Here is an 18,151-nt window from a genome sequence, read left to right on the forward strand (position 1 = left end):
GAGGCAGGAAGCCTGGGCCTGCCCTGCCCTGCCACAGCTGTCATTGTTTATGGGGCATGTGGGCCTGGGAAGACTCCTTTCCCCTCTGGGCCTCCATCTCCCATGTGGAGACTCGGACACTAGCCCAGAAGATCCCCGGGGCCTGGGCAGCCTGGGCACTCCATAGCTTCATAGTCTCCTCCTTGGTGCCACCCCTGATGGGCTCCTCCTTACCTCTCTAGACATGGACAGCCTCGCCCACTCCTGGGAAAGGACCTTCTGGAAATGAGTGCTCTTTCATGATAGCCAGGCCGCTGCCTCTACCTCTTCCCCTGGCAGACACTGTTCTCGCTAAAGTCATCAGCAATCTCCACATTGCCAAACCCAGGCAACTCTTCAGGACTTTTTTTGCTTGACTTCTCAGAGTTATTGGGCTTGGTTAATACCACATACATACTTGCTTTAGCCTCTCCCAGTGTCCTCCCACCTCTCTCACTGCTGTGTCAGCCTCTCTCTGTCTCTCTGATCCTTTCATCAATGCTGATCCTCGGGCTTATGAGCACAGGTCCTGGGCCACCCACCACTGCCACCATCACGACCTACTGACCTCCCTGCCCCAGAGCTCAGTTTCGCCATCCCAGCTGCCTGGGACCTCCTAGCCCTGGGCTATGGAGAGACACACAGCCTTCCAAACCCAAAGAGCTTTCCTTCAGGCCAGAGCAAGATTCCAAGTGCTGTTGTGCTTTTGCCCTCAAAGCTACAGTTGAAAACACCCAGGACAGAGTGTTCAAGATCCAAACCTGGTGGGACGAGATAAGGTTGCCCCAAGGAGCTGTGGGCACCTTGAATTCCCTTCCTGGCATATTTATTCTCCTTAATACTAATCACCTTCCAACTTACCATAAAATTAACACATTTGTGATGGGTGTGTGTGTGTGTGTGTGTGTGTGTGTGTTTACTGTCTCCTTGCTAGAATTTAAGCTACACAAGGGATCTTTGTTTTCTTCACTGCTGGATTCCCAGGACCTAGAACAATACCCAGCACATTGGAGGTGCTCACTAAATATTTGTTAAATTAATGCAATAAAGGAGGATTGGTTCTCCATTGGAAATGTCCACCTGACCTACTAAAGATCCAACAGTCCACATGTAGAGGCCTCCCAATAGACCAGAGTCCCACCTCTGAATGCCATTCTCATCCCTAAGCCTCCATTCACTACTCCTAAAGCCTCAACCTCCTTCCTTGAGCCCCATGTGAGAGACCTGTACCCCTCAGTCCTCAAGAGCCAGGCATTAGTAGCCTCAACTGAGCCATCAGGAAACCTGGGAGCCTCCTTTGGTGAGACCTGAATCTGTCCGGAACCTATGATAAAAGCAACTGCCCGCACACAGGAGCTGAACCTGACACAGAGTGGAATATCCATGGGGCCACCCTTGGTGGAAAGCATGGGTACACAATGCTGAGAAGCGGGAAAAGAATGGAAACCCTACTGAGGAAACCTCAGGGAGGGGGATTCCCCCTCAGAGGACAGCTGAGTCCTGGAGGTCCCCATTTCAGGGGAGACAGGTTACTGCCACACCTTTCTTTTGAATGTCCCAACTCTCAGGCATAGGGTGCAACACGCAAGCACAGAGTCCAGACCCCTTTGTAAAACTTTTATTTAGAAATCTTCCCAATATATCCTTATATATACACACACATCACCACCACATGGGTTTTGTCGCTAGAGTCACACGCCCACAGTGTTGGCCTCTGGGCTGTACAAAGGTCAGGTACCTGGAGCGATTACTCCTCTTCTGCAGAAAAATGCAGAGACCAACGTAATTCATCAGTTCATCACGTACAGTACAACATTGACGGAAAGTGCTGGGCCCGCCCACAGGAACACTGCGCTATGTACATGGGCAGGGGCAAGCCTTCAGTGGGGGCCACGTACCACTGGCATCACAAGTACGACCAGACCACCCCCCAAAGGCCGAGATAGTTGTAGGCTGACTACAGATTCTGTGCCCTTGGTTTTTTTTGGAAAAAGATAAAGGTTGTACCATCTTGTCGTTTGCCACTACAAATAAAAGAATATACATTTTTCTTAAAAGATGGGAGTCCCCCATCATTTTTATTCTCATGTTTTTAAATCTTCCCATGATTTCCCTTTTGTACAGATATTATTCTTGGAATGTTGCTATTTCTTCATAGGTGAGGAGGAAGCAGGGGAGGGAGAGGGTATGATGGGGTTGAAGGGTTGGAAATGAAAATAAAATATGGATCTTGTCTAGTTCTTACAAAAACCTAAAGCCCTGTGCTTCCCTACTCAGGCCTGTGTTAGGTGGTTGCATTACATTTTACATATTCTTCCCATCTTGCCGTATCTCATGCATTCTCATTCCTGTACCTTGCCTTGGAATGAGCCAGAAATGAGGTCAATTATGAGAAATGAGAACAATCTAGATAACTCAGGCAAAAGTGGGACAGAACCTACATTATCCCAAGCTGTGTGGTCAAGCAACCTGGCCGACTGCCTAGACCTTGAACTAAGGGTTGGAAACCCCACCTCAGGATTAAGGGCAACCAAGTTCTTTATGGTCTCAGAACGCTTCTACTTTCATGTCCATTCAGTCCTAGGGGCAGAGGGCCAGGGTATTGATGGGAAACTGACACTTAGAAATAACTTGTGAGAGGAAAGGGAGCCAGAAGCTTGAGTTCCTGACAGAATGTGTGATCCATCTCCTAAAGCCCATCCACCCATCCGCACTGTGGCCCCGAAGCAAGCACCGCCTTAGGACAGGTGTTCCATCTTTACAGATGGGATGCCTCACAGGAGCTTCCAAGTACTGGAAAGGAACTCATCCTAACATTCATTAAAATATGATTTGGGGCAGCTGACATGAGACAGACAGAGAGCTACAAAGGTTAACCACAGTGTTCCCAATCCTCACAACTTAAAAGGAAAAGGAGGGGAGCAGGGGTCATTCCCTGTTTGCATATGGCTGTCCCCGAGGCCCCATCACAGTGAGGCTGAGGCCTGAGCTGAAACCCAAAACGTGTGAAGATCTCCCACGTGGCCATGGACAGGGCTGGGCCATTGGATCATTCCCCTCTGACCTCAAAGTCAGAGCCTGGTGGGAGAGACAGCTAGGGTGACTTGAGGGTACAATGACAGGTATGAAGGGCTTGTGTGCAGTTTGTCCCATGGGCTTGAATGCGGGTCACAGGCAGGCCTAGCCTTAAGAAAACCACACCCCGACACTTGATTGACACAGGAGATCAACGAGGGGCAGAGGTCCACTCTACAAAAGGATTCTTCACTTACAAAAGGACTTGTAGTAGTATTTCTTTAAAAGATTAAGTATAAGGATTTGATTTACAAAAATGTCATGTACAACTTTTGGAGGGGGGCACTCCTATTGCATTAAGCTAGCCTCCCATTCACACCCATGATGACTGAAAGCTACATGGACGAAGGGTGTTTAAGATTCTGCTCAGAACGAATGTGCATCCGTTTGGGTCCCAGCTGGGGCCTGATCTCTGACTGCATTTCCCATGTCCTAGAAGTGGAGCTGGATCCTGGGTCATATCTACCTAAAGATCCCACCAACAACTGAAGTAAAAAAAAAAAAAAAAAAAAAAAAAAAAAAAAAAAAATCCCAAGTGCCAGGAAAAAATCCCAAATGCCAGGAATTCCTAGGACGGAGTGTGTGCTCAGTTCCACTCAATACCCCGACCAGACCATTAGCTAACGGACATCCTGCAGTGGGGCGGGATCTCTGAGCATCTTGGAGAATACACAGATGGGGCTCCCATCTCCTCTCAGCACCAACACATGCCCATCCATCAGCACACTGGCATCTGCTCACCGCTGGAACAGTGACGAGTAGCTCTGAGACACTACCAGGATTTGAAGTCCACGAGCCCCAAACAGCGTTTGCTCAATTCCCTCTACTCATTTTTTCCTTTCTCTGCCTTCACCAAAAGCCCAAAGGACATGCTCACAGCTGCAGACTCAGTCCCCACAGTTACAAGGATTAGGAAGGCAAATGTCAGTGGGGAGAAAGCAAAGCTTCGGTCCCCTGGCTTTTCTGCCCCTCTAACCGGGAGCAGGTGGTCCACCAGCCGTCTTCTTCAACCAGGCCCTGAAGAAGGCACCTTGAGTCTTGACTCTGCAGCAGTTGGCAAGCTGAATGGACCAACGTGGGCCTGGGTGAAGATGGGGCTCAAGAAATGGGCAGCGATTGGGTACCTATATATTTGGGTAGAGTGGCTACCAAAGCCACCCCAGCCTGCTTGGGAGGGGCTAGAGGCAAGGCAGAGATTGCTGGTTGCCTCAGGTGAGAGCTGACAACCCCAGGTCTCTGCAAAGACAGGGCTCCCAAGCTCCAGGCCAAAAGCAGCGCCACTCAAGCCTCTGACATGAGAAGTCTTAGGGATTTGGGGAAGGGGCAAGACCGTGCCGTCTTCATAAAAAGTACCTACCACTTTGCTCCATTTTCTATTCTCCTACTGAGGCAGGAAGTGAAAAGCCAGCCCCAGGGCAATTTGGGCTTCCCAAAGTCCAGGCATCGGGGAAAGTTCAAGTCTGTTGCCCTACTTCAGAGCTGCCCAGTCTTTGCCCAACTGCCTTGAAGTCCACCGTCCCAGCGGCCTGAGGGCACCCTCCTGGCTGGCCCAGGATGGTCCCAGGCCCATCACCGAGGGCCTGCTCCATCAGTGGCAGGCAGCATGGCAGGATGGAGGCTGCGGGCTGTGTGCTTGGGTGCAGGCTCTTCTGTGTAGCTGTCCGGGCTGGCTGCCCCATCCAGGGAGCTGCCACAGCTGGAGTTGGGGGACAGCACATCCTGCAGGAGATCATCTGGAGGTGCACCACTGCCTCCCCCGCCACCTCCTCCGCCAGCTCCCACGATGGGGTCCTTGCCAGGCTTGGCCCTCTGGGTGCCCTCCTCTTCCTGGTCATTGAGCAGCTTGGCCAGGAAGTTGATGTACTTCATGGCCAGGCGGAGAATCTCATTCTTGCTGAGCTTCTTGTCTGGGGGGTGAGTGGGGATCAGCTTGCGGAGCTCAGCAAAGGCCCCATTCACATTCTGCTGCCGCCATCGCTCCCGGCTGTTGGTGAAGATGCGCCTTACAACTTTGGTATGGGGACCTGGAGGGCAAGGGGACAGGGTTAGGAGAATGGATTGGAAATCTACCAAGGATCTTCTCCTATGGGGAAGGAGAAAAACCATTCATTGGGAAACCTACCATGCCTTCTTTCCTTTTACTTAGAAAACTCTTACTCATCCTTCAAAACCCAGTTCACCTCAACCCTTCCAGAGAGATTTAACCAACCACCACAGTCTTACAATCCCTGGATCTCCATTACTCTTTTTCTTTTTTTTAACATATTCATTTTACACGGAGAGGAATTGAGAGGGACAGAGAGTTAGAAATGTCGATGAGAGAGAAACACCGACCAGCTGCCTCTTGTACACCCCCCACTGGGGGTGCACCCGCAACCAAGGTACATGCCCTTGACCAGAATCGAACCCGGGACCTTTCAGTCCGCAGGCCAACGCTCTATCCACTGAGCCAAACCGGCTTCGGCAAGGATCTCCATTACTCTTGATTATTGCAGTATGCTTCCATGCTTATCTCTCTGTACTGTGAGATATTGAGGACAAGGGCCACATATTCATTCATTTACTTGTACCAAGAGGCCATATTGCACTAAGTTACAAAGACAAACTCTGAGACAGACTTTCTGGGTTCAATTCCTGACTATTACTCACTAGATAGTGACTCTGAGAAAGTGATTTAAACTCTCTGCCTTAGCTTCATCATCTGTAAAATGGAGATAATACTAATCACTCAAGAATAAAATTATCACATGGATCTAACAACTAGCCCAGGCAAAGGACCTAAGACAATACCTGCCTCCGATTAAACATTTGTTCAATACATGTTCGCTGTTATTATCTGTGCATCAGTTATTTCCTAACAACCAGGCAGTAGGCCTGGCACTAAGAAATAATGCTGAACAAAACTGGCAGTGACTGCCCTCCTGGAGCTTACCTTTTAATGGGGCTTAGCTACTGTGCTTAGCTGAATTGGTTGGGGGCAGCCTTTTGGAGGAGGTGTCATCTATAAGATGAGAACTTAAGGCGGAAGAAGAGCCAGCCAGGCATGGGAAGAGAGAATGGCATGTGGAAAGGCCCTGAGCTGAAAAATGGCTGAAGTGGGTGAGATCTAAGTAGGCTAAGTCCATTTCCTAGGGCCTTGTGGTAAAGTGTGGGGATTCCTATTGTAAAGGTTATAGAAAGCATAGAGTAAGGGTTTAGTAAATGTTTGCTGACTGAGCATGCTGGCAAGTAGGGAAATGGAGGAGAAAGCAGAGAATAGAAAGAAAAGGACTTACTCTGTAGGTTCTCTCCCCCCTGAAATGAGTGGAGGGACAGCCAGGTACAGAGACTACAACTGACCCTCAGGCTCAGCCTGAAGCTCTAGGCAGGCAGATGGGGGCTGCCTCAGTCTTCCCATGTCTACAATGCACTGATTATATGCACTGATCAATATTCACTACATGCGTGTACTAAGACTTGCAGAGCAGTGACAGACACCAGCAAGCATGTATCTAGCATCTATGGTGTGAAAAGCACTATGCTGTGTCCAAGCCTGACTTGGGATTTCCAAAGCCAAGGAAGACAAAGGTGGGCCCTGCCAGTGCTCCTGAGCTCCTAGGCTGTGGCTGCTTCCTCCCCAACACAGAGCCCAGCTCCCAGCAGTCCTCAGGAAGCTCTGCACACTGGAGGAACTGCCAGTACTGGCCTATTGGTTCATTCTCTTCCTATGATCCTTGGAGCCAGACCTCAGAATGTGGAAACTTGAGTAGGGGAGAAGAAGAAAGGAAAAGTCAAGACATCACCTAAGACCTACTCCTCATTTCACAGCTAAGGAGACTGGGGTCAGGACAGAGGAGAACTCACCTCCAAGGTCAATCTATGACCCAGGTTGTCCATCCCAACACTTTCTGCTTAATCATTTTTCTCCTAAGTGTGTGTGTGTGTGTGTGTGTGTGTGTGTGTGTGTGTGTATTTCTACTTGATCATCTCTCTCCTACGTGTGTGTGTATGTGTGTATACGCATGCACACATGTAGGAGAGATCTGATCAAGCAGAAAGTGTTGGCATGGACACACACACTTTTCCCAGGGAGGGTCACTCATTCTCTGCCACAGTGCCTTGAAGCTGTCTTTCCAAATCCCAATAGGCCCTAGCCCAGCTGGCTCTGCCAAAAGCCAGCCCCCGGCTGGGAGGAACACAGCACACCTGCTGGGCAGTCCTACCCTAGGTACCTCAGAGGAAATAACTTGCTGTTCTTAGCCTCCAGACAAGGTGAAGAGGAAACTCTCAGCTATGGACCAGGGAGAACCAGCCCCTGCTCCATAACCAATGCTGGCTGATGCTGAAGGAGCTCCAAGGTGTGTGTGGAGGAGGTGGGTACCTTAATGGGGCTGACAGATGGTGAACAAGCAACAAACAGATAAACAGACAGGAGGCTGCATGTAAATAAAAGATGGAAAGATGGAGCTAGACAGGCCCCAAAAGGAGCATCTACCCTGAGTAAACCCCAAAAACACTTTACCCCATTGTGTACTTTCAATAATGTGAGGAAACTATTATTCTCCCCACTTTACAAATGAGGAAACTGAGAACCAGAGAAGTTCAGCAACATGAACCACATCAAATCCTGACTTTAGACCTTGTATTAGTCCCACTAGTATGTATCCTTTTTAGTTAAATTTCTGATTTTAGAGTCCGTGGAATTATCCTGCACCTTCACCCTCATTTCTGTCTATCCTTCCAATAGAACTGCCCACCTCTTTGCCCCTTCCTCTTTCCTCTGTGTGTCCATCCTGCTCCTACCCATTCCCTTCCTCTTTCTCTCTCTCTCTCTGGCCGGTCACTGAATAGGTGCTCAGTAAATATTGGTAACATTATGGGTAATGGCTTCCCTAACCCTCCTGCACTCTCCCAAAACCTTTGCCCCCTTCTCATCTCCTTCTCCTCTGTGCTTAATTTCCCGTACTTCTGCCTTTTGTAGAAAATGCCACTTTCCTGGGAAACTTCAGGCCTGGTCCATCCTACTTCCTATTTGGCATACCTACCATCCCTCTCTAACCTAGCAGCACTGATACCCCATGACTCTTCCCTCTTGGCCAAATGCCCCTATGCCCCAGGCTGGTTGGGTCTTTTGAGATCTGTTCCTTGTCCAGACTCTAGCTTCTCTCCTCTCCACCGAAGACCACAATGGGCTCCCCTCCAGAAGCTCCTGCTCAATACCCAGCCCTCCCACCTGCCCCTTGCGTAAATCTCAGCCTGGCTCCAAGGCTTCAGGTGCCCTTCCTTCAGGAGCCCAGGCTCCAGCCTGGCTGAGCAGGGGGAGCTCCAGTGATTTCCTACACATCCCTGGTCTCTAAAAAGCCTGCTTGCCAGCCCCCTGGTGCTGGGCCCCATCTGCACATCAAGATCAACCTTGGGAAGAGGGAAGGAGTCTTCCAAATTTCCCACTCATTCAACTCCTTTCCCCAAGTTCAGAGCCAAAGATTACTCGGGCAGTGTATAACAGCAAGGCTAGGGCCCTTCTGGGCAAGCAAGGGGCAGTGTAGAATCTATAATGTCAGGAAGGGAACTCCAGGTCTCAGCCCTGAGTGTGGAATAAGGGACTAGAGGGCCCCATAATGTAGGGACTTGGAAGGAGACCCCGAAGGTGCAACTCCAGGCTAAAAGCAAACTCCAGACTCTAGACCACATGTGTCAAACACAAGGCCCGCGGGCCAAATCCGTCCCGCCAGGCCTTGCAATGTGGCCCGCACCGCGCTGTCATCACTGCACTCCGCTGCGTTTCCATCACAATGACAGTTTATGACTGTTCAGTAAACCACTCGGGCCGTGATTTAGGCTGGATTTTAGATTTTGGCCCCTTCTCTGATTGAGTTCGACACCCCTACTCTAGACTGAAGAGATCTTGGAAGGAAATGCAGGGAATCCCTGAGGTTAGTGCTTAGTGTGGGAGCACCTTGTGTTTCTGCCCTTCCCCCAGTATCCTTGCTGAGTGTAGGAATGGAGCTGGGGTCGGGACTGCAACTGACCCTCAGAGGCTTGGGCTAAATGTCACAACACGTCTTCACTCCCATGTCCTCTCTTCTCTAATTCCAGCTCAGCTGCAAGGCAACTTCCAGCAGTTTGGGGTCACAAGGTAGCTTGCCCATCCACATGAGACACCGAGTAGTCCCCATGACCCCTCCTTCTGGAGGCTCTAACCAGCAAGAGGGGCAAATAGCAAAGGTGGGGGCAGAAACTCACCATCAGTAATCTCCATCTCATAAGGAGAGGGTCTCCTCTTCACTCGGTTGTTGGTGGCAAACATAGGGAAGGCATCTGGCTCCCCAAAGAACCCGCTGTGGGAAGGAGCAGGCAGATCACAAGATCACATGTAGGGTGGAGGTGAGACAGGGGCTCCTTGGCAATCCCCCTGCATGTCCTTGAGCCCCTCACCCCTAGAAATACAAGGGCAGCCCTGGCCCCTTCACAACTGAATTGAGGATAGAAGGAGCATGAAACACACACACACACATACACACACACACATACACACACACATCAGAGGTGAACATATGGAACAAACACAAAAATGAACACACACAAACCCCACAGAGAGACATGCTTCCCTCCCCAAAATCAAGCCACACAATCCACAGACAACGTGCACTTTCAAACAGGTGCTCACACAGGCAGACATGGCCTTCACACTTGGTGGTGTGCAACTCCAGCACCATAAAAGGGCACACTGTTCCCTCCCTCCAACCTCCCCCCACCTTCACCCTGGCCCCATGGAGCCTGTGGAGAGGCAACAGACAGGAAACCCTGACTCACCCCCCCCTCCCCATCACCCACTCCGGGTTCTCTATAGATTCTCTCTGGAATCTCCTGCAGACTCACTGCCTGATCCACACTGTGTATCCCTGCATCATCTGCCTATCCCCATCCCAACCCTGCCTCCCTTTCTCCACCTTCTCAGTGGCCTCAGCAGGGAAATGGACTCCCTCATAACAAGGGGTGGAAAACTTGGGGCCAGAGACCACAGCTAGGGGCTGCGGGGTGAGGAGAGGAGGGAGGGATCCACTCCCCGGACTGTTGAAAGTATTACATATGTCCCCCCTATTTCCTCCCCACCATTGACCTCTTCTAGCCTGCCCCCCTCCCCAAGCCTTCACCACCAGTGTCCGGACCCTGGAGCAGAGATTCAGATGCAGAGGAGGGAGCTCACTCCCAAGCACCCTCAGATCCTGTCCCCAGAAGGCTGCCCCTTCCAGAAGAATTTCACCATGGAGCACCTTCAGACACACTCTTGCCTGAAGTGTGTCACATTCACGGACTCCCTCCTGCCATCCATCCCCTACCTCCCAATCACACAGCACACCGCACTTCTGCTCACACCCAGCCACATGCCTGCACTGGCCCTCCTCATCTTACCCACACCCAGGCGCGCGCGCGCGCACACACACACACACACACACACACGCACACACACGCACACACGCGCACACACACACACACACACACACACACACGCTTCCACACAAGCTCACAGCGGGCTCATTTCTCGCTCGCACACGGGGCTCCCATGTGTTTAACGCCCATGAGTTTAACACACCCGCTCTCCTCTTGCGCTCCAGCCAAGCATCCCCGAAGTGCACACGGGGAGCCCCGGGGCCCTGAGCGCCTACCGGCTGCTCACTCCCCGAGACCCCCTCCCACCCCCCACCCTCCTCCGGGCACTGACCTGCCGAGCGAGGCGAGCGGCTGGCTGAGGCTGTAGAGCAGCGTGCGGCCGGGGCCGGCAGGGGCCGCCAGCGCGGGCGGGCTCAGCTGCACCATCCGGCCGTCGGCGGGCAGCTCCGCCGGGGTGGGGGCCGGCGCGGGCGCAGGGGCGGGCCCCGGAGGTCTGCACAGCTCGGTGGTCGGCACCCGGTGGCGCGCTTCGGCCGCTGCTGCCGCGTCGCGGCCCTTTAAGTCCCGCGCGGCACCGCCCCCGCCGGCGGGGCCGCCCCCCGGGCCGCCGCGCGCGCCCAGCTCGATCACGGGGGTCTCGGCCGAGGCGGCTCGGCCCGTCTCCTTGGCGACGCCGTTGAGCAGCACCAGGTGCGGGGGGGCCATGCGGGCCTCGGCCGCCTCCCGTCCCTCCGGCGGGGGGTCACTGCGTGCCGCCTCGCTCGGCGGCCGCTCCGTCATCCTGCGGGCGAACAGACAGACACGCGTGGGACGCGGGAAGGGAGTGAAGGCGGAAAAAGAAACTCACGCACTGAGAGAGAAAAGGCGACAGACTTAGGGCCACGTGGACACACACTGCCCTCGGGGCCTCACGCCCTAGCGGGCCTGGGGAGGGAGGAAAAAGGGGGGGGGGGGTCCTGTGATTTGGGAGAAGAGGGGAAGGTGCCTGGGAAACAGAGACTGGGGGCCAGAAGGACGGACAGAGGTGGAGAAAGACAACAGAGACTTTGGGAGAAAAGGCAGACAGTCAGCGAAGGGAAAACAGACAGGGGAAAGGAGGAAGGAAATGTAGAAAGAGGCTAGAGAGAAATATCACCCTGTCCCCTTCTGGGGCCACAAAGGGAAGAGGAGGGAACAAATCCCCGACCGAGTTCCTCCCACCACCACCCCCTTTGGTTTTGGCGGGGAATCTGCCCCGCGGAGTTGGGGGTTCTTTAAGAACCTCTCAGCAATACCGCCTCCAGCCTACCGCAACACAGTTTAGGTGTGGGGGTGTAAGGAGGGAGTTTAGGGAATGGAGGCTGCAGAGCCTGGGGTCCACTCTGCTGGAGCTGCCAGAGAATTATCCCAGGGAACCAGCACCCCATTTCAGCATATATTCACCCCCCGCAGGGGTGTCTTCTGTGCAGCTGCTGGAAATCCCAGGCCCTCTATACTCCCCCCAGGACTGGAGGTGAGACATCAGGGAGGGATGAAGATGATCCTGGGCTACCTCCCTGCACACCCCTCCCTCTTCTGCTCAGCTGGACTCAGAAGTGAGGTGAGGTCGGGTCTGGAAGGGAGGCCTGGCCGAGGCAGTACAGGAGCCAACGCAGTCAAAGGGTGCTCCTGAGGCTAAGGGTGTGGGCTCCCACCCACACCTGGGAAGAGGTGCCCTAAAAGCCCTTGAACTCTTCCAGCTCTCCCCCACCCCCTTCTCTTCGTGTTGTCCTCTAGGAAATACCTCCTTAAGCATTTGAAAGCACTACACAATGGCTCAAGTAAACATTATTATAGACTTGGAGACGGGGCCATCCAGGGGACCACTGCCTTACCCAAAGCCAGGCCAACATGCCCCAGAGCAGGACCAGACTCTTATTTCACTTTGCCTACACTATCCTCCATATATGCCCTCTCTGTATACCCCTGGAGTCTAGGCCATTCCTCTCCTCCACAACCAGACTCCAGGATAATCAGAGGCTCCTCTGCCCGCACTCCGGCCGTTTCTTCCCGCACCCTGCGCCGATGCCAGTGGAGCCAGGCCCCATTAAGAACTAAAGCCAAAAAACCATGAGACTCTGGGCCCAGAGATTGGGGGTTCCTTTGTTTTATTTTAAAATATATAAATAAAAATATAATCAACTCGACAGGCTTCATAAGATGTTCAATGTACGATTTTTGTTCTCGGAATTATATAATTGGGGTATTTCATAGCAGAAAATGAATACCCCAAACTCCCATTCAGCCCCAAGCAGAGTCCATCTAATCATTCACGGCAGCCACTGACCTTCCATTTTGCTACTGGACTTCTCAAAACCTGGAGCGGACCTGGGCACAATCCTCCCATCCTAGAGGAGACACCGGACTTTTTGAAACCTCCTCCGAAGCTCAAACCTCCTCCAAAGCTCAGCTCAATTGCCACGAGACTCACACATACACACACACACACACACACACCAGTGAAGAATCGCCATTCCGATTGCATGCCTTCCCTGGGTCTGCCAGCCCCGAAGCCCAGCCCAGAAACAACCAATTTCCCCGAGACAAGCTGCAAAAGCAATGGGTCCACAAGGCTTCACTGGAAGCGAGTTTACGATCATGGTGGGAACAATAGATCTGTGTCCACAGAATGGAACCGCCGAGACACTGGCCATTAAAAATGTACCCATGTTATACCTGTAGGTCAACCCGGCTCCCCTGCAGCAGGGAAATGCACCAGAAATCACCATTCCGTGACAAAACACACAAGCCCCTGGGTGCCGGCTCCCTACCTTACTGTCCCAATGCGTGATGCGCCCAGTGCCACATGCTTCAGCGCCAGGTTCTAACCCGGGGACAAATGATGTGCAGTGCAATCGCGGGACTGAGCTCAGGCTCTCCTTGTGGCACATTTATACCCTCTGATTAATCCCAGGCTTCTTGGCTCAGCCTAGGAGCGAATCCCACAGGACCAAGGGGAGTACATATTCCAGATGAGTGGACCCTGCCCCAAATGCCCTCTCCAGATGCCTAGAAATATCTGTATCTCCCAGGTTCCCTGTGGGAAACCTACGATTGGTCCCCAGGGTCTGTGGGGGACCACTCCCGGCCCCACTCGGATCTCGGGAAAATCCATGGAGCACTTCTGCAACTGGTATTCTCCAGGCCAGGGGTCTGTGCTCCAGAAGGTGCCACAGGAGGCCTCACAAGCAGCTTGGGTTTGTCTGTTTTCAGCTACTAAACCCCATCACTTGGCTTCATTTGAGTTTACTAAGGAGAAAGCCCGAGTGATTTTTTGTTTTTTTGTTTTTATTTGGGGGAGATGAAGGAAGGGGGAGGAGGTTTCAAGACGAAAGGCACTAGCGAATTCGACAATGCATCCGTCTTTGTGCAGCCGAGACCCAGCTTGCAATACCCAATGCCAGGTTTTCATCTCCAGCTGCCAACCGCCTTAAGGGGTCCTTGCACCTGAACAAGTCAGGGGCTCCGGGGCGCTCCTGGGGTTGGGTGTGGGAGGTGGAGGGGAGGCACCTAGAATTTCTTATGTGAAAACAGCCTCTGCGTCCGAGGCCACCGCCTGAGACCTGGCTTCCAGTCCTCACATTGCACCCACACCCACTTGACCCCCTGAGGGAGCCCCAAGCTTGCAGGAGAACCGACAGCATCAGTAAATAGAACCGCTCTCCCCCTGCTGCTAGGGGGGTGAAGGGGAGTCCAACGCGCCCCACCCTAGGCGTTAAGCCCGGGTCAGGGCCCACAGAGCTGGGGCAGCGCTCGCCAGGCCGACTGCGGCCTTCTTCCTGCTGCCGGATCTGGGGGCGCAGGCAGCCCGAGCACCCGGATATAGGGATACAGTCGTCCCAAAGTGAAGAGCCTGGGGAATGTTCACAGAACCGATGGTAGCAGCCCGGGGAACTTAGGTTCTGGTTTTACGAGTGGTAAAAAGCAAACAAAAACTGTTTTTTGCTGAGGGTCCAACAAGGAAGGGCCTTCTGGAAGCCTCAGAGGCCCCGAGGCCGGTCCGCGACAGACGCGGATGCCGGATTCCTAACGCTGGGCTGGTCCTCCCCTTCTCCCTCCATCGGAGACTGGACCGTCCTCCGTCCTGAGCTCCCCCACCCAGGCCGGAACCCAAGGCCTTCCTGGTCACCATTTCCACAGATAGCGTTCCCCCCAAACTCACCTGGGGCATATTTAGAGAGACCGGCCCCTCTGAACAGGCTCTCCAGTCCTCCGCGGGAGAGGGGCGGGAGCCTAGGTCCGGGTCGCGGGCGGGGGTCTTTGCTTCCCCTTCTCTGGCCAGGAGGCCGGCAGTTAGGCCGCGGTGTGGTGCCGGGCGGTCTGCCGCGCCCAAATCGAGTTTCCAGGAAAGATGGGGGTGGAGAGAAAGAGGGAGGGCGAGAGGGAGGGCGAGAGAGAAATGGGGGTCAATGGCTGGGAATTACCTCATGTCCTAGCTAGCCCAGGGAACCGCGAGCTGCTTTCCGCCCCCCATCTGCAGGTGCTCGAAGCCTCCCCCTCCCCATAAAGAAGAGCCTGCACCTGACCAATCAGGGATAGCTATTGAGTCCAACCACAACAACAGCCCCGCCGCCGCCGCAGCAGGCCGCCTGGCACTTCGGACCCTGCAGCCTGGACGCCTGGTTCAGTGTGACCCAGTGTGTGTGTGCTAAACACTGGCATGTCTACGCGGTTGGCTCCGGGACCGGGTCAGGCGGGAACCGCAGCCGTCTGCAGCAGCTTGGCCTGTGTGGGGGGTGGGGGTGGGGGTAGGGGAATGGGGGCGCATGTGTATTGGAAAAGGGGAATCTAGTTTTCAGACTCAGTCCTTGGAGCAAAACCTCTGAGCCCCATTCTCTTCATGACCCAGTCCCTGAGCCCAAAACGAAACCAGAACTCATTTCAAAGACTTTTCCTGCCTGAATGGAGTTGGGACCGAGGGGACCCAAAAGGTATTGTGGGGTGGCGGGTATTTGCTCTATCCAGGACCCTTTTCTTCCTATTGATTAAGAAATAAAGAAGGAAGAAAGGAAGGAAGGAAGGAAGGAAGGAATAAAATAAATCAAGAAAGAAAAAAATCAAAGAAGAAAGAAAGAATCCAAGAAAAAAAATCAAGGAATAAATAAATAAATCAATGGTTAAATAAAGGAAGGAGGGGGGAGAAGAGAAAAGAAAAGATAAAATGGAGACAGAAAGAGACTATTTGGGGCGGTGAGCGCCAGGTGCACTATGCAAATGATGCTTTATTGTGACATTTGAAACCTATACGGTTTTATTAACCAATGTCAGCCCAATAAATTTAATTTTTTAAAAAGAAAGGAAATAAATGCCACCTCCCAGCAATCATCCCTACACAACGAATTTCGATTTTTCTGCATTCAGACCCCAAGAGGAGGGAAGAATTCTAATAACCCCGCCTCGCAGCAATAAACAAGAAGGGAAGGAGGGTAAAAACCAACCCATTGCTGCTTCCCTGCGTGTAGCAGTAGCCAGATTTAGTGTGCTTCCCCCAAAGGGTGTTGTTTAATTTATCCTGCCTAATTCATCCAGTTTATGAGCACTCGTGGAAGTTTGGGAATAATTTGCAAAGGCCTCCATTTTTCTGCCCGGACTTTTGGTGGAAAGATAGGAGCAATTTCCCCCGCGGTTTCAATCCAACGTGGGAGATTCTCTTTCTCCTCTTCTAAGGCACGTGGGGGAGGGGGAGACCGAGGGGAATGCACCCATTCCAGGGTCTTAGGGCGAGGTTGATTTTTGCTGTATGATGGAGCCTCTGTGTTTGTCCCTCTCCATTTTCTCTCCCTGCCCTAAACCCAGCGGCTTAAAAAGCAAGAAGGCTGCTGCGGGAGCCACGCGGCTTTGTTATAGATCCAAAGAAGCTAAAAAAGCCGCTTTGCTCCCCGAACGATTATTTTAATTAAAATAAGATGGTGATGGTGAGGTTGGAAACCACAATAACTGGCAAAACCAAACCATTTCTTCCGGAGCTAGGGCAGCGCTAACTCTGTCCCTCGGAGCCCAGATCCAGACACCGATGCGACGGGCACCCGACCCACGCGGGATGTCGCTCACCAGGGAAGGGATGGGAAAATGTTCCTTGGAGATGATCCCGAAGGCCCCCACCTGAGATGCCAGGCCTGGGGAGTGTGCCCATTGCCTTTCCCCGGCCTCTCCCGTAGAGTCCAGCAGCCATGACCGGAGAAACTGACCAGAAATGGACAAAGGCGGAGTGCGAGCGCGGCTGGAACCCAAGCCCGGGGCTCACGGCTGAAAGAGCCTCCCCACCAGGGCACAGGCGGCCTCCGGACAGAGCAGACACCTAGCCATCCTTGGCACCCAAATACCTCATTTGGAATAAAATGTGACATCCCTCCCCGAGCCCCCAGGCCACCCCCTTAACTTTCGCCTCCATCTCTCGCTCGCCTTCCCTCCCCCCCCGCCCCACCCTTCTTGCCAGCGATGTGCAAACGCACTCCTAAAGGACACAAGCACACAGCACACAACCCAGGGGACAGGACCACACACACACACACACACACACACACACACACACACACACACACGGTCCAGCCCGGTAGAAGGGAAGCAGAGTCAACAAACTCCTCTCTGCCCCACCAACCGACGTGGCCAGGCCAACACATTGTCCAGCACGACACAACAACGAAATCAGTCCAACGCCATCGCCCATGGACACACCACCCCACCGAGCGGAGATCACACATGCCCAACACCACAACGAAACCATCCAGACACAATCGCAAAGGCCACACAACCCACACACAGACCCAGACTCGAGTTGAGAAGGCACACGAGCCATTACATACAACGGGAAGGATGGCGACCGCGAAGAGTTCGAGTCTAAACACACCCAAGCAGCACAGACACCATCCCCCTCGGACCCCACCACCGATCGCCAGGAAGACCAGCCTGGAAGAAGCCCACACTGCACACACACACACACACACCCCCAACTCGCACACGCACTCTCCCAACCCCGCTGCATGCACACCACCACGGAGAAGAAATGGAAACCAACCACCGCCTCGCGCATTTCTGTCTATTGCGTAAGGAGAAAAGGGAAGGAAGGAAGAGAGTCTCCAAGGCGGGAGGTGGGGCGGCGGCGGCGGCGGCGGCGGGCGCTACGGCGTCCGTGGAAAATGCACCCCCCTCCTCCCTGGAAAGAAACAAGGGGACAGGGAGCGGAGGGCTGTTCTGCGAGTAGGGGTGGGAGGAGAAGAGAGGGAGGAAATAGCTGGGGAATTTCTGGGGAGCCTGCAGGTTGCTGTCCCCTAAAAAAAAAAAAAAAAAAAAAAAAAAAAAAGGCTAGAATGCTCACGTTTTGCAGCTACGGGGGGACGCGCGTGGCCATTTTGAGGCCGGGTCCTTGCGCGGTGGCCCTCCCCCGCCCCGGCCTCTTTCCCCCCCGCCCCACGAGCGCCGCCCCGGCCCCGCCGCTCCCTCGCTCTAATCCCGCTCACGTCCCGGCCTCGTTAGCATGGGCCGAGGCGCGCCGGGGCCGTGTGCGCCGCGGAGATAAGGCTTTGCCGCGGGTCCGTTCGCCCTCGATAAGCGCCTCGGCCATTATGGGCCAAATGATTCATTTTAATTTGGCAATTTCACTGGAGGGAATGGGGACCGGCTGCGTGTAGCGGGGACGGGCTCGGGCTCCGGCTCCGCTATAGGCTGCGCT

The 18,151-nt window shown here is 53.5% G+C and overlaps 1 protein-coding gene across 2 annotated transcripts; it reads right to left on the reverse strand.

Annotated features, from left to right (window-relative positions):
* Positions 1-1,620: 1,620 nt before the first annotated feature.
* On the reverse strand, positions 1,621-17,884 carry TAL1 (TAL bHLH transcription factor 1, erythroid differentiation factor). 2 transcript variants are annotated; one of them, XM_045584574.1, is made up of 5 exons: positions 17,798-17,884; positions 10,796-11,245; positions 9,316-9,410; positions 6,047-6,172; positions 1,621-5,117 (listed from the first exon to the last, which is right to left on the reverse strand). In XM_045584574.1, the coding sequence occupies exons 2-5, from the start codon at positions 11,242-11,244 to the stop codon at positions 4,663-4,665; spliced, it is 1,125 nt and encodes a 374-aa protein (XP_045440530.1). In that variant the 5' UTR covers position 11,245; positions 17,798-17,884; the 3' UTR covers positions 1,621-4,662. The 2 variants fall into 2 exon arrangements, with proteins under 2 accessions (XP_045440530.1, XP_045440531.1); XM_045584575.1 differs by lacking the exons at positions 6,047-6,172; positions 17,798-17,884 and adding an exon at positions 14,907-15,506.
* Positions 17,885-18,151: the final 267 nt, after the last annotated feature.

Source organism: Pipistrellus kuhlii, unplaced genomic scaffold (assembly GCF_014108245.1).
Source record: "Pipistrellus kuhlii isolate mPipKuh1 unplaced genomic scaffold, mPipKuh1.p scaffold_m20_p_2, whole genome shotgun sequence".
In the NCBI taxonomy this organism is placed as follows: Eukaryota; Metazoa; Chordata; class Mammalia; order Chiroptera; family Vespertilionidae; genus Pipistrellus; species Pipistrellus kuhlii.